Source organism: Cicer arietinum, chromosome 6 (assembly GCF_000331145.2).
Source record: "Cicer arietinum cultivar CDC Frontier isolate Library 1 chromosome 6, Cicar.CDCFrontier_v2.0, whole genome shotgun sequence".
NCBI lineage: Eukaryota > Viridiplantae > Streptophyta > Magnoliopsida > Fabales > Fabaceae > Cicer > Cicer arietinum.
The window spans coordinates 18961167-18976663 of NC_021165.2; the positions used below are offsets into that span (position 1 = coordinate 18961167).

The 15497-nt window shown below is 31.3% G+C and overlaps 3 protein-coding genes across 7 annotated transcripts in view; all 3 read left to right on the forward strand.

Moving 5' to 3' along the window:
* The window catches only part of LOC101502045 (kinesin-like protein KIN-14N), a 6181-nt gene extending 2214 nt beyond the window's left edge, over positions 1–3967 (forward strand). The window contains exons 6-18 of the mRNA XM_004505416.4: positions 7–27; positions 133–315; positions 604–813; positions 899–973; positions 1138–1284; positions 1355–1493; positions 1608–1717; positions 1851–2012; positions 2116–2333; positions 2640–2721; positions 2854–2958; positions 3290–3394; positions 3521–3967. Coding sequence (XP_004505473.1) covers positions 7–27; positions 133–315; positions 604–813; positions 899–973; positions 1138–1284; positions 1355–1493; positions 1608–1717; positions 1851–2012; positions 2116–2333; positions 2640–2721; positions 2854–2958; positions 3290–3394; positions 3521–3700 — 1737 coding nt within the window. The 3' untranslated portion in view covers positions 3701–3967. The remainder of the gene's footprint in view (positions 1–6; positions 28–132; positions 316–603; positions 814–898; positions 974–1137; positions 1285–1354; positions 1494–1607; positions 1718–1850; positions 2013–2115; positions 2334–2639; positions 2722–2853; positions 2959–3289; positions 3395–3520) is intronic.
* A 1030-nt stretch (positions 3968–4997) lies between these two features.
* LOC101514936 (thioredoxin-like protein CXXS1) lies at positions 4998–7535 on the forward strand. Of its 5 annotated transcripts, none has more exons than XM_004505373.4 (4): positions 4998–5156; positions 5565–5686; positions 5851–5973; positions 7159–7535. In XM_004505373.4, exons 2-4 carry the CDS (start codon positions 5594–5596, stop codon positions 7342–7344), a joined length of 402 nt encoding a protein of 133 aa, XP_004505430.1. In that variant the 5' UTR covers positions 4998–5156; positions 5565–5593; the 3' UTR covers positions 7345–7535. The 5 variants fall into 5 exon arrangements, with proteins under 5 accessions (XP_004505430.1, XP_004505429.1, XP_012572614.1 ...); XM_004505372.4 differs by having other exon boundaries at positions 5001–5156; positions 5550–5686; XM_012717160.3 differs by having other exon boundaries at positions 5007–5156; positions 5518–5686.
* Positions 7536–9850: 2315 nt separating this feature from the next.
* Positions 9851–13885, forward strand: LOC101488781 (transcription factor ILR3-like). Its single transcript, XM_004505376.4, has 5 exons — positions 9851–10276; positions 12248–12310; positions 12911–12988; positions 13093–13255; positions 13420–13885. Exons 1-5 carry the CDS (start codon positions 10134–10136, stop codon positions 13684–13686), a joined length of 714 nt encoding a protein of 237 aa, XP_004505433.1. The 5' UTR covers positions 9851–10133; the 3' UTR covers positions 13687–13885.
* Positions 13886–15497: the final 1612 nt, after the last annotated feature.

Genomic DNA, 15497 nt, shown 5'->3' on the forward strand with positions numbered 1-15497 from the left:
CGAGAGATTCAAAGTGCAAATCAGAAGGTAAAATAACAATATAATTCTAGTTCAATGAATTATTTTGCACTTTTTTCCGATCATTAACGGAATTATACTAATAAATAAATGTCTTCATTTGAATTGCTGCAGATATCATCGCTCAATGACATGTATAAGCGGTTACAAGAATACATAACAAGTTTACAACAGTACAATGGAAAACTTCATACAGAGCTTTCATCAGTTGAAGATGAACTCAAACGTGTAGAGAAAGAGAAGGCTAATGTAGCAGAGAACATCTCTATGTTAAGGGGTCAACTTACTCTATCCATTGTAAGTTTGGTTTCACGTATGCACGTTTTCAAATGAAATTCAAGAAGGCATAAATAATTAATAGATACATAAAAAGGCTTTTCATAAGCACACTTTTTTTATATTAAATAATAAATTTTAGGCATAAATGGTTGTGAGTTTTGGATTTGTCACTATTATGTTTTACACAATTTTGTGACCTTAGTTACTGAACTTGATTGTTTGTTCTGTATGTTCTATCTTTTTTTTTTCTTCTTATTCATGCAACCGGTCCGGTATATTACCTAGTTTCCTTGGTTCTTGTAATAGTCTTCTCAAGAAGAGGCCACAAAACAGAAGGATGCTCTTGCTAGTGAAGTTGCTTCTCTTAGAGGAGAGTTGCAACAAGTAAGAGATGACCGAGACCGTCAATTATCTCAAGCGGAAAATTTAAATGCTGAATTCGTGCAATTAAAAGAATCTAGAGAAACCTCCTGCATTGAATTGGACAACTTGACATTAAAAGCAAATGAGCTGGAGGTTGGTTTCTATACTTGATTTCATTCGTATTAAATATCATGTCCTTCTATCATTAGAGTTGTGATTGAATGAGGCTCTTTTACAGGAAAAATGTTCTTTGAAAGGTAATCAACTAAAGGCATTGAAAGAACAGTTAGCAGCTGCAGAGAAGAAACTGCAGGTAATAAAGACATTTTTTTGACAAAAATGTTGCATATTATTGGATATAATAACCACTTTGTAAGATATAGAAATGTTCATGGACCTATACCTAACAGCTTAGGATATTTATTCAACATATGCATTATTATGATTATCATGTTAATTGCTTATGTTCCTTGTTAGGTGTCTGATATATCTGTATATGAGACAAGGACAGAATTTGAAGGGCAACAAAAGTTTGTTGATGAGTTGCAAAGACGCTTGGAAGATGCAGAATACAAACTTATAGAAGGGGAAAGGCTGAGGAAAAAATTACACAATACCATTTTGGTAATTCATTGATCCAAAAGATTTGTTGATTATAAGAAAATTGAAACCTTATTAAACTCAATGTTAACAGGAGTTAAAAGGGAACATCCGCGTATTCTGTCGGGTGAGGCCTTTGTTGGCTGATGAAAGTCGTAGCACAGAAGGAAAGATATTCAGTTATCCAACATTGATGGAAGCTTCTGGAAGAGCAATTGACCTAACCCAAAATGGTATTATCTCTTGTGATCATGTATTTGAAAGTATACTTATTATTTTTCTATGATGATTGTTTTAGTCATCATTTTATAAATTGCCAACTCATGTAACTCCTGTTTTGTTCTTAGGCCAGAAACATTCTTTTACATTTGATAAAGTTTTTATACCAGAGACATCACAAGAAGAAGTTTTTGTAGAAATTTCACAACTTGTACAAAGTGCTCTTGATGGTTATAAGGTAATTGAAAGATCAAACACTAATGTTTTTTCATGAGTTTTGTTTTCAAATATGCATGTTTTGAAATCAATATGTATACATAAACGTTAACCATTGGGATTTCTTTTGAAATATGACGATGTTTCGTTTTCAGGTTTGCATCTTCGCCTATGGTCAAACAGGATCAGGGAAAACCTATACAATGATGGGAAGACCTGGACATCCGGAAGAAAAGGGATTGATACCTCGTTCGTTAGAACAAATATTTCAAACAAAACAGTCTCAGCAACCTCAAGGATGGAAATACGAGATGCAGGTAACATAAAGTACTCTCTTCATACTTTACCACGTTATTGCAATGTCATGTAAACAACTTTTATGAACATGATGGGAGAATACTTTTGTTACATTATTTGTAGGTGTCAATGTTGGAAATATACAATGAAACCATTCGTGATCTGATACCTACACATAGATCCTCGTCGGATACAACACGCCTGGAAAATGGTACTCCTGGAAAGCAATATACAATCAAACATGATGCAAGTGGAAATACACAAGTTTCTGATCTTACAGTAGTGGATGTTCAGAGTGCGAAAGAAGTCGCGTTTCTTTTAAATCAAGCTGCAAATAGCAGGTAACTATTGTTAAGACACATCAAATGAACTTGCCATTCTAAGGCTGGAATTAGATAGCTACGTTTTGAGAAGATATATTTTTATTGCATTGAAATGGTTATGAGAAATGGACAATTTGACATATTTCTGATGAAACAAAATGTTGGCAAGTTCATCAGAAATATGTCAAATTGTCCATTTTGTTTACTTGGCAATCAGATTGTCAAATTGTCCATTGTCCATTGTCCATTTTGTTTAATTGCCAAGTATTTCAATTTTTTATGTCAAATTTAATTGTATTGATTATTTTAGTTATTTCCTTTTAGATCTGTGGGAAAAACTCAGATGAATGAACAATCATCAAGAAGTCATTTTGTGTTCACTCTACGAATATACGGTGTAAATGAGGTATTGATGTTTCTCTTAAGATAATAGTAAAAAATTATTTTATATCTATTGTCCATTCCCATCTCAATTTTCCACAGTTGCAATGACTTGCATCGTGAATTCATGACGAAACTTATTTTATTTTTCTGGTAGAGCACTGATCAACAAGTACAAGGTGTTCTGAATCTAATTGACCTTGCTGGTAGCGAGCGTCTTTCGAAGAGTGGTTCAACAGGTGACCGGTTGAAAGAAACTCAGGTATGCAAAGCCATGATGTTTCCTTTTTGTTGGGTAGACCCATAGTTAGTGATAAGTGGGCAGGTCGCTTGAGCTAGCCGAGAGCGACTGCCCCCTGCAATGCGGCTCAAGGGTAATCTCGTATATAAACTGGATATTTAAACACAAGTTGTAATCTTCAACCCTAAACTTGAATCATAATAGACATTGAGACTATTGGCTGAACATTGTGATTAAATTTTGGGTGTTCTTTGTTGCGTTTTTTGTAACCGTGGCAGCTGTTCTAGCCCTTTTCCATTTGAGCTTATTTTAATTTCAAAATAGTTTAACTTCACTTTTCATTTGAGATCAGGCAATCAATAGAAGCTTGTCATCATTGAGTGATGTCATATTTGCCTTGGCCAAGAAGGAAGATCATGTGCCATTCAGGAACTCAAAGCTTACATATCTGCTCCAAGTAATTCTTATTCTCTCTTTTACATGGCATTTCTTAAATTTTACATTACATTGATGATTTCTTTGTTATCTGTCTTTGAATAATTTAACGCGATCTAACACCTTGAATATAATTATGATTGAACAGCCTTGTCTAGGTGGAGACTCCAAGACACTAATGTTTGTAAACATTTCACCCGATCCTTCTTCGGTTAGCGAGTCACTATGCTCACTTAGGTTTGCTTCGAGAGTAAATGCTTGTGAGATTGGAACACCTCGTCGCCAGACCAATGGTCGTGCGACAGACTCTCGTTTGAGCTATTTCTGATCTTCAGAAACAAAGATGTATATTTTTTTAACCATTTGTGGCAATCAAGTGACAGAGTGAGTGAGTACTATAATAAAAAATGAAAAAGAGTTTGATTCTAACAACGGCATGTAGCTTGTATAGTGAAAGTAATTGAGCATTGCATTTAGTTGAATACCCCTTGTAGTAGTTTAGTTTGTTATTCTGCTTAATCTTATGTATTTATTTTTACAACATTACTCTTATATATATAAATGGAAAAGGAAATTGTTTCTGATTATAGAAAAAGTGAAATGACTCTGTTCATGATGGCATGATTTTTTATGTTTGAGGTAGACTTTTCTTCCTTGCAATGTGTGGGGGGAAAAATCAATTCATTCTCAAATTATCCAAATCCAAGGATCTTCAAAAAATATGTATTAGATTTCAAGAAAGACTAGTCCTAGAAAGATTTTAGAATGTCAGTGCCAATGATTGATTGGATAAGGTCACAGTTAAGCAGAAAATTAAAATAACTCAAATTGAATTAAAAAACATGTCTTAGATATTTATTTAATATTAAAATTTAATGTCATTCATATACACCTTTGACATTATAGAATGGCAACTCCTAGTTTATATATATAAAATTCAACTTGGTAATTTTTTTTCTTCGAGTTATAAGTTATGATATTATTAACTAACATGAATAATATTTTGTTAGGTGAGATATCTATATTTAGTGTCGGCACACTTACCTCTATTAAATGAAACCTATAAAAAACTTAGAAAGAAAAAAAAATCACATCACAGTTCCTTTTAAATTGTGATTTCTTCAATTTTAAATATAGATCATAACCACAGTTGAATTAGTAATAATAAATATTTTGGATCTTCGCAATCACATCATGGTAGTAAATGTGTGCACAACAATATCACAAGAGTTACATGATTATACAATTGGAACCGCAATGTAAAACTTTGACTTTGTATACCAAAGAACTTACAAATATTGCTAGAGCAAGACATAGCAATAGCATGTTAACCAAAACTCTCAATTGACGTGCAAATTAAATACACTTTATTCATAATAATTAGCTGATAAGCTTAACCATGCTTACTAGTTCCAACTTTGAAAGGGTATGGATAAGGTTGATTTATAGTATAATGATATGATATATGCAGATCCAAACACAAACAAGGATGGCCTACACAATGCAAATTGGTCTACATGGCAATCATGACTCATAGGAAATCAATAGATTTTGACTCTATCTAAAATGACACGAGATATGATCTTTATCTAAAACTGTTAGTTCCTCGTAAGAATGAGAAACCTTAAGGTTCAAGATTTTGTGGACAGTTTTAGCCTACCAAAAGTGAAAAATACTATATAATAGATTCTTTGCTTATCACTGGCTCCTATCATATATATCAACAAAGGAATAAAGATAACCCCAAATTTTGAACCAAGTGAAAAAGAAAACACACCAAAAAGGTATATATGGTCCATTCTCTATAATACAAAATAACAAATCTGACATGAAACTAGAAGTTGCCAATTTGTAGTGTGTTTTTGAATGTCAACATAACATAACATGAGTCACTGGACAAAGCTGACAACTAGCAAGATGTGTTATTTAATTTGACAACATTATTTTGTTATTTTCTTCTAATTATTACGAATAGATGATAAAAGTGTTAGTCTAACTCTAACTTAATTTTCTGCATGAACCACATGAGCATGGTCAAAGAATTGGCTAACATAATGGCCCCGGCTAGATAAGATTCGTTATATATGTCAATTCAATTGATGTTTTATTTATAAGAAAATAATCAGCATTTTTTCTACAGTATAGTTTATGTAGGACTCTCACATTTCCTTCATAAGTGTGTATATGTACAGAACACCCTTTTTGAAGAAGCAGAAAAAAAATGGGTGGGAACAAAAAGTCCAAGGTTGTGGAAATTGACTCAAGGGAATCATGGGAACACTACATCATTGAAGCTACCAATAAAGGATGTCTTGTAAGTCTCATACAATTTATTTATTAATCAGTTTGCATGTAAAATTATAATAATTGGTTAGTTATGTTATGGTTTCAGCTTCAGATAGCATTAAGGGTGAATATACATATTATTAGAAAAGGTGTATTAATAGTTTTCTTATTTTGCTCATAAAATATTTGCAGGTTATGGTTCATTTCTCTGCTTATTGGTGCATGCCATCTATAGCTATGAACCCTTTCTTTGAAGAAATGGCATCCACCTATCAAGATGTCATCTTTCTTAAGGTGGATGTGGACGAAGTTAAGGTACTTTTTGTGTTTATATACACTGTCATTGTAAATATTTTTTACTTAGGACAATCAATCATAATTGTCAAATCATTAACAACATTTGACTTTTGTCGTAACTACTTCTAAAATCACACATATAATTAGCTGTTATTTATTTACTGTGTAAAATATTTTATATCGAAAATGTCTCAAAAGTAATCTCAAAAACTATTTAGTCCATATGCCACATAATATCTATGAGATTTTCAATTCATCAATTTCTATTTTGGAGCCTCTAATTTGCAGCATATGTAATGCTATCAAATATTTCCAATTTGTTTATTTTCTGATTCCAAACCTCACTTTGGGCTCATATGGACTGTGTTTGTATCAGCAAGCAAAAGCATGGTGTCACTAAGACTGGTTTTGAGCCTTTAACTTATAATAATTGCATTATTAACTTTGTATATAAATATGTGGCCTCTAATAATATCCTTTTGTCATCCTTTTTGGGGGGTTTCAAGGGACAAATTCTATGCATAAATGCTAAGTATCACTATGTATTATTCTTTTAACCACCCTTTTTTTTTCTTTGAAATGTGAATTTTCTGGTTTAATTGCCTCCTAGTTGTAAATCAAAGCCAATATTCCAGCTTTTTTTTTGTTTAGTGGAAGAGCTCTTGTGGATGAAACTGTTTATTTTAGATTCCAAACCCAACTTTGAGGGATGTGCTTCTATATTTTAGAAAAAAAATGGGGATGGCAAAATGATCATTAATCAAAGTGGCTTTATAAAAAAAAGTGGCATCATAATTTCAAAAACAAAATAATATTAATGGTTATTTTACTACTATTTCTTAAAAAAAATTAAATTTCTTCATTTAAGGTTATAAGGTGGACTATTTACCACTGAATTAACACTTTATGGATAAGATTGTGTAACTTGTGTTTATATATATAGGATTATTTCTAAACTAATCTAAATAAAAATATTCATGTAGGGTTTGAAGCAAAATTAAAATAGTAGCATTATTGGCCATAAATTTAATCAAGTGACATTAAAATGTGACCTATAATAACAATATCTTATGTAATTCTCTTTATGTGGTTTGTTAGGGACAAACTTTGATGCATGATTGCTGTTTATCACTTTGCATTGATAATTCTCTTAGCCACCTTTTAATTGTTGGACTGTTGTATGCTTTGGGTGACTCTATCTAGGAAGTAGCCTCCAAGATGGAAATCAAAGCCATGCCTACCTTTTTATTGATGAGTGGAAGAACTCCAGTGGATAAAGCTGTTGGTGCAAATCCAAATGAAATAAGGAAAAGGTTGGATCATTTTATTCACCAAAAACTCGTTCTTTCTCCAAATCATTCTACTGAACAGAATTTGCCAGAGCTGTAAATAAGACTTAAAAGTATTTTTTTCAATTTAAATTTTAAAATATTATTTATTTCATGTGTAAAATAATATATATTCCAAGAGAACTGGTGTTGATTTTTTTATTATTTGTAAACTTATGTTTGGTGTGGATGTGAAGTGACAAGTTGTGAAGTTGATGTATTGTTAAAATTTAAAAGGGTATTTGTTTTAAAGGTTTTTTTATGTTAGAAATTTAAGGTGAAAAGAGATGTTTAAGTTAAACGTAGCAATGTAGAGTGAACAAAAAAATTTATATTTATTTCTCTTTAATAATATTTAAGAGATTAAACTCGCAAATCATCAAATTGTATATATGTCTTTTACCATATATCAAATTACCCGTGTTTTTTATTTATTATTATTATTATTTTATTTCTATATATAATATAATGCTATTTGTCTCTTAAAATATTATTTGCGGTCGTATCATATCAAACATAACTTGCCTTATACTTAGAGGTTAGATCAATACAACATTTTTCAGTAACTTTCTTTCGATGTCTCGTTCTTATTATCATTTTTGTGTACAATTGTGGACCAAAAAGAAACTTCTGGTAAATTAAAAAACTTGTGCATTAGTTATCAATGATGTATTTTGCACGGTTACAGGAAAACGTCATAGGAAATCTAATGAAGAGAAAAATCAAAATACTTGGGTTGGATTATAAGAATAGGTTGTGTAACAAATGAGAGTTATAAAAATAAATTTAAATAATATTTTTGTCTTAAAATTTTAGTTCAATTGACAAATATTAGTATTGTTAGATTGAATTTATCATCTATTTTAAGATAAAAAAATTATTTTATTTTATTTTATAAATAATTATTTTGTAATATAACTAACATAAAATAAATAGGAGTATAGAGCTTAAAAAAAATAACATGGAAAAAACACCCATTACACGGTTCCCATCATTTAAATTTCCGATCATTTGTATGCTCTCCCAAAATATGGTAAATTTTTTAAATTAACTACTTGGTGAATTTTCTCTTAAAATTTTGTTGAATATAGTACGTAACATTTTACCACTCGATGCTACATCATTTTTTATATTTAATTATTTTTTAAGTAAAATTTAATTTTGAATTAATTTTATCTAAAGTTATTGATACCTACTCTTTTTATAGATATATAAATATTTATCTAAATATTGTGGCAATAACTTATAAAAAAGATGGTACTCATTTCATTTGTGATTTATCTTTTCTTCCCAACCATCTTCAATTAGGGCTCCAAGGTTATAGCACCATGGTGTTCATTTTATGAAATAGATTGAATAGTTGTCAATACAAATTGGTTTCGTTGGTAAAAAGTTGGATCATGATATTCACATTCTACAAAATTGTGTGTTCAATTTATGTTGTCGATATGATGACACTTTTGATGAATGATATGTTGACATCTTTGTCAAAAATATCACCGATGCATATTGTTTGGACTCAATATCACGACCATGGCCAAATTCTACTAAGTGCATCATAAAAGGCCTAAATCATCATTAGCTTATGAGCAACGCGTCAACCGTTATTTAATAAGATCATTCCAACGACTTTATCTGTAATTAACCAACGACCTTATTTAGTCACTATATGTCTTAAATGATATAATGACTAAATATTTATATATTTTTAAAAAATAATTCTTATTTAATTGTTGAAGTATTTGCAGATGAATATCTAAAACTGTGATAAAAGTCACTACTGTTTAACATCGTCATTCAATAAAGATGACAACATAATCTGCACCTGTGTACACACTCGAATTCTCGTCTTGATTTGAAAGGAGAAACTTTGCTTTCATTGGGTGTGGGTGATGATGTGAGTTTTCTTCAAAATTAAAATTCGGAAGCGGGGACGAGTTTGAGGTGTTGATATCCATCCCACCCCCGCATCTGGATTCGTTCCGCTAGTAATATTATTATAACTTTTAAATTTTATATACATTTACATATTGAATATAATACATATTCTTTTTAAATATTAAAAATTATAATCTCATGTCTATATAAAATATTTTTTAATTTTATTAATGTCTTATAATAATTATTTATTATATTAATTATAATAAATATGATTTTAAATTTATAATTTTATATATATAAATGAGTGTTTAAACTCCGTGTTATCGATAATAATAAGTGTCTAAATTTCATATCCGCTAAGAAACGAAAGTAGTCAATTGCGGAGTGAAGAGGCAAAATCTATCCGAGTTGTCATGTCTACTCTACTCCTCACTCTATCATACAAAATATCTCAATATAAATATTAATTACTTTATAAATAATTAAAAGTATTTATAGAAATGCTAGTATTATGTTTTTGATTAAACTTCAAAGTCAAAAAAGAGGCACCATACCATATATTTATCGACAAAAAAGACAGAAAAGAAAAAAGGCAGCATAGGCAAGGTGTGAAAGTTAGTGTGGGTAAGCCCAAGCCCGAAACTGTTTTGTCGTTGAAGTTGAGGACGAATTGCATCATCATCATCATCATCACCATCACCACTTACCACTTGCCATCCAATCCTATTCTCCCCTTCTCTTCTCTTCTCTCCCACACACAGATTCCCCAATTTCCCAGAAAAACAAAATAATAATAATAACAACATTATTAAATTAATAATAATAATAAATAAATAAAGAGAAAACCCCTCCTTTTCTCTTTCGTTTCTTTAACCAAGCAACCTTACCAAACCTCCACTCGCTGTTTGTTGTCTTCCAAAATCAAAACAACCAGAAATTCCCGAATATTCCGGGAACCTAGGGCACAAAATGGTTTCCCGAGAAAACACCAATTGGCTTTTCGATTACGGTTTGATCGATGATATTCCAGTTCCCGATCCCACCTTCGCCGTTCCCTCTTCAACCCTCCTCACCTGGCCTACGCACCCTTTCAATATTTCTTCCAATGTCGGGTACTCACAGATCATTTCATCAACTGCCTTTTCTCTTTTTATTTTTTATACGCTCTCTGATTTTTTCCTTTTTCCCTCATTTGATAATTAGGTTTTCTTAGTTCACTGAATAAATGTAATTTTTTAATTGCTATGGTCATAGGTAGGTAATTTGTTCTGCTTGATTAAGTTGGGTATATAAATGTTTAGTAGAACTTGTGGTCAGAATTAGCTTGGAAGCCTTGGGATATTCTCAAATTTCAATTGTACATGGTTAATTGATTCTTCAGCTTTCATATTGCTTAATTCTCATTGCAAAACTTCCATTGTATATATGCTTCTAGATTTGATTGTCTCTAGAGTATGTGTTTCCAGACTTGCCAGTTTCCCTATAATAGAATTTATGATTATTAGAAATTAGATTTTATATTACTTATAAAATAAGGGGAAACGGTAATAAGATAAAGAAAATTGAAGAGAAGGATTGAGAGCATCTGAAACCGATATTTTGAATGCTGGATTTAGAAAGTTGGTTACATGAGTGTTACTAACAGAATCCAATTACTAGTGTACAATACTATCAATTCGCTAGTTTTAGGCATGGTCTGTGATCCACTATGAGCTCAAGCCCATTCTACTGAATAGAAACATGAATGAAATACAAGTAATACAAATGCACAAATAAATATACATCTAATACTTTATCCATGTTTGTGTTGCTTATGCAAATGGAAAATCCATTAAGAAAACTCTTACTGGTTGTTTTAACGTATTAGTTTGGTAATGCTCTATGGAAGTGAATGTTAGGGGTAGTGAAAGTGCCAACAAGTACTAGAAAGAAATGTTCAAGACATGAAAATGTTGAGGTGGATGGGTGAATACATGGTTTGAGAGGAATTTCTTTAGGAACAGATTTGGGAGAAGATGGAAAATCTCATTTATAAATTGATCTAGTCTCATTTGAGAAGCTAACAGAATCTTTAGTTGGAAAAGCGGATCAAATAGAGGATTTTCGAATTGATGGTAGAGGAAGACCAAAGAGAGCTACAGGAGAAACTGTTAAGTAAAACATTTTCTAATGGTTTTACCTAAAATTTGGTTTCTGCTACAGCCTAATTGATTGGCTGATCTATCTAGCCAATTCCACCTAGTGAGATAGGGGGCAGGTTGTTCTATTCTAATTTCCAACAAAGCAACTTTCCATTGAGGCATGGACCAAAGGTTTTGACATGAGAATGGAGGAAAGAAAAACTATATCAGATTCAAGTAAATATTGAAGTTCCTCGACAATTTTTGATGCAGGAGTTGGGGGGAATATGGGAAATTTAGTGACTAAATGGCAGATTTAATATAAAATTCAGGAAAGGGTTTCCTTAAGACACCTATGGTATATGGTTTGCTACTTTTATTAACATTTTCAATAATGCATCATTTATCGCTGTAAACTTGTAAAGCATATATTTCAATTCCTTTTCATTGGTAGGCAATTACTTTTGTTTTTCCAGAACTTTATATTTGTGACGAGTCCCTGTTCTTTTTGTTTGTGCAATGGAGCAGAAAATGAATTGATGGTCACAGCGGAAGACACCAAATATTTTAGTCGTGTAGTGGTTTGAATGCAGTTAGTGCCATCTAAATGACTTAATAAACCTTATTAGTGGAAGTGGAGGTAAATTGTAGATAACTTCAAGAGAAAAACTAGTCACAACTAGTATTATAGTAAAAGAAAAAACTCACGGGTCAGTTGGGGCACATTCCCACATTCCTTATAACATGGGTACACCTTGTGTTGGTACTATTTGCACTATGTTTTATATATATAGAAAAGAGAAAATAGTATTTTCTTGATATCGAAATAGGAAAAAAAGACAATTTGTATGATGGTATTTATAGATTTATTACTCTCCATGAATTTATCTGCCCCCACCCGCCCATGATGAAAAACAATAAATTGCTCACTTTCTTTTCTTTTTTGCAATACTATGCTGCTAGTGCTGAAATTGATGGCTCATTAGGGGATTCTGACAGTCTCAAAGAGTCTGGTTCCAAGAAGAGGTACACAATTTTCTGTTTCCCTTTCATTTTCATTGAACAAAATAATTTCATATTAATTGAATAGCTATAGATTTTGCTTTACCAAAAAAAAAAAAAAAAAAAAGAATCAACATGTGCTGGCTGAGGTTCTAAGGAATCTTATTCCGTAACTGAAGCTTTTCATTCACTTTAATTCCCAGTATGTTCTGTTTTACTTGTGTGGCGGACTACTTGGCACTTGCTATTTGAATCTTTAGATGATTTTCTGATCTATTCCATTTTCTTTCTATTTATACTACAATAATGATTGGAGACTGAAACCAAAAGGCCGTTTTAATTGTTTGAGTAATCTAAATAGACTTGCTAGCTATATGAATGAGAGAGCTTCAGCTAACTAACAGATATCTAGTCACATAGTTGAGTCAAATGGAAATGCAACTTAATTTATATGGTGAGGCTTATTAGTGTAATTGAATATGATAAAAGGATCAAAATGACAAGTCCTACTGCATTGCTTGTGCTATCTTGCTCAAGTATACCATTAAGTTTTTCTCTTAATTTTTTAGGTCAACTTCCCAACATTATATATATCCTCATCCTCTTGTCGATTTCTTGTTGCAGGGTTAGATCTGAGTCCTGTGCTGCTACTAGCTCCAAGGCTTGTCGGGAGAAGTTGCGTAGAGATAGACTTAATGACAAGTAAATGTTTTATGCGACTACCTTCCCCTGTCTTCCTATTTTCCTTGTCAGTTTTGTGTAAATATGTAGCTGTGGCATGTACCTAATATAATGGACATGTTTAGGTTTATTGAATTGGGCTCCATTTTGGAGCCTGGAAGGCCTGCCAAAACAGACAAGGCTGCTATCCTGATTGATGCTGTCCGAATGGTGACCCAGTTAAGGGGTGAGGCCCAAAAGTTGAAAGACTCTAATACGGGTCTTCAAGAAAAGATTAAAGAGTTAAAGGTATATTCTGTTTTTATTTTTTTGTATTTTTGCTTATGGAATGACTTACAAGGGAGATCTGCATTCTAGATCCCTTGAGTTGTAAATGCCCTAAACTTATTACCTTTTCATATTGGTGAATGAAAAACTTATACTATGAACTGTATTAAAAATTAAATTTTTAGGCTGAGAAGAATGAACTTCGTGACGAGAAACAGAGGCTCAAGGCAGAGAAAGAGAAGTTGGAGCAGCAGCTGAAATCTATGAATGCACAACCTAGTTTCTTGCCTACCCCCACTGCACTCCCTGCTGCGTTTGCTGCACAAGGCCAAGCCCATGGCAACAAGTTGGTACCCTTTATTAGTTATCCAGGAGTTGCAATGTGGCAATTTATGCCACCTGCTGCAGTGGACACCTCACAGGATCACGTACTTCGTCCTCCAGTTGCCTAAGCTGGCACTGTACAATTGTTTGGGCTTCCATTTTGGCTCAAGATTGTATCCAATCACCAATACCTTCTTGGTTTCGTTAGTTTTCTAAGTATTCTAACTGGATTCAGTGGCTTTGTCTGTATTTGGCATATGAATACTATATATTATGATTAATGTTGGTATTTTCGTGTAAATGTTAATAAGCTTCGTTCAGTTTTAATGGTTGCTACATTGTTATGAGATAATCAAGTGAGGAAAACGATAACATTTTCTTGGTTTAGGGTTGCAAAACGGAGAAGAATGCATTGTTACCAGGACAAATGTTTAAACAATCAAGGAAAAGAGGAATTGTGTCTTTTTTTAAAACTCGGTGCAGCTATATTTTCCTTTGTAAGCAAATGAACGAAATGCAGATATGTAGCGAGTAGCAAGGTTATATTGTTGAAGTACATATGGCATGATGTTGAAAGGATGGTGAAAGCTATGGGAGGTTGAGTTATGCTTTGTAAGGACCGAGTGTGGCCTATAAAAAAAGTACATGTCGAAACTTGACTTTTTAGGGATGAGTGTCGTCTTAATATTAGTTTTAATATTAATATTTTTAATATTTTAATATTTTTGAATAAGTAATCAAATATATATTTAAATAGATTAATGAATTAATTTGTTTATGAAATTAAGTTATATTTTTATATTTAACATGATATTTTGAAGAATATGATTTTATACATACTATACTTCAATTCTATTTTATAGTAATGCATTTAAATATATTAAAATCTAAATAAGATTAATATGCGTAAATTATTAAAAGTTGAATATCTAACAAAAGAAAATGTAATAGTTATAGTAGTAAAAAAAATAGGTGAGTCTAATAGATCTAAATGACTTAATATGTAATTTGTAGTATCTTATATTTAAGACTAAATAATACCCGTGGTTCCTTAACTTAATTTTAGTTAACGTTTTAGTTCTTTATTTTTTTTTCTTCCCGATTTGATCTTTTATTCTAATTTTAAGTGATAATTTGATCTTTTATGTTTTAAAATATAAATAATATTATCCTTTTTTTTTTGCAAAAATTCAAAAAATTCATCAAAAATTTTAAACAAAACCCATAATATTAATTATAATCCTCAATATAATGCAAATTTCATCAAATTCATAACTTAAATCTTTAAATAAACTCATATTTTCATCTCTAACAACATCAAATAAAGAATGAAAATATGAGTTTATTTGAAAATATGAGTTTATATGAATAATATAATTAACTTTATGAGTTTTGTTTGAAAATTTTGATGAATTTTTTAAATTTTTGTTAAAAAAGGATAACATTGTTGACATTTCAAAATATAAAAGATCAAATTGTCACTTAAAATTAAATAAAGGATCAAATCGAAAAAAAAAAAGATAAAAAACTAAAACGTTAACTGAAGTTAAGTTAAGGGGCCACAAGTGCTATTTAGCCTATTTTTAACTAAATATATTTTTTTAGAAGCTTTGACATTTGTTTGTGTAAAAGAAAAATCAGACATGAGTCTGACATAAATTAAGCTGCTCATGTTGATCGGTATGCCCTATTCTCACCCACTGTAGGTATAGTATCAAATGATACTTATATTTTTGAACTATTGTGAGGTTGTGAGCTACCTCAACAACATATTACATTGGATGTTGTAACAAACAAAAGTTAGTTGAGCCTGCATTACCTTTTATTTAAAATTTAGATGTGTCAACGTATCTAAGAGATGGTGCTATGCTGAATGGTTTTTAATTTTAAAAAATGACATCATAATCTTTGTTGGAGAGTTAAGAGCGAATATAATATA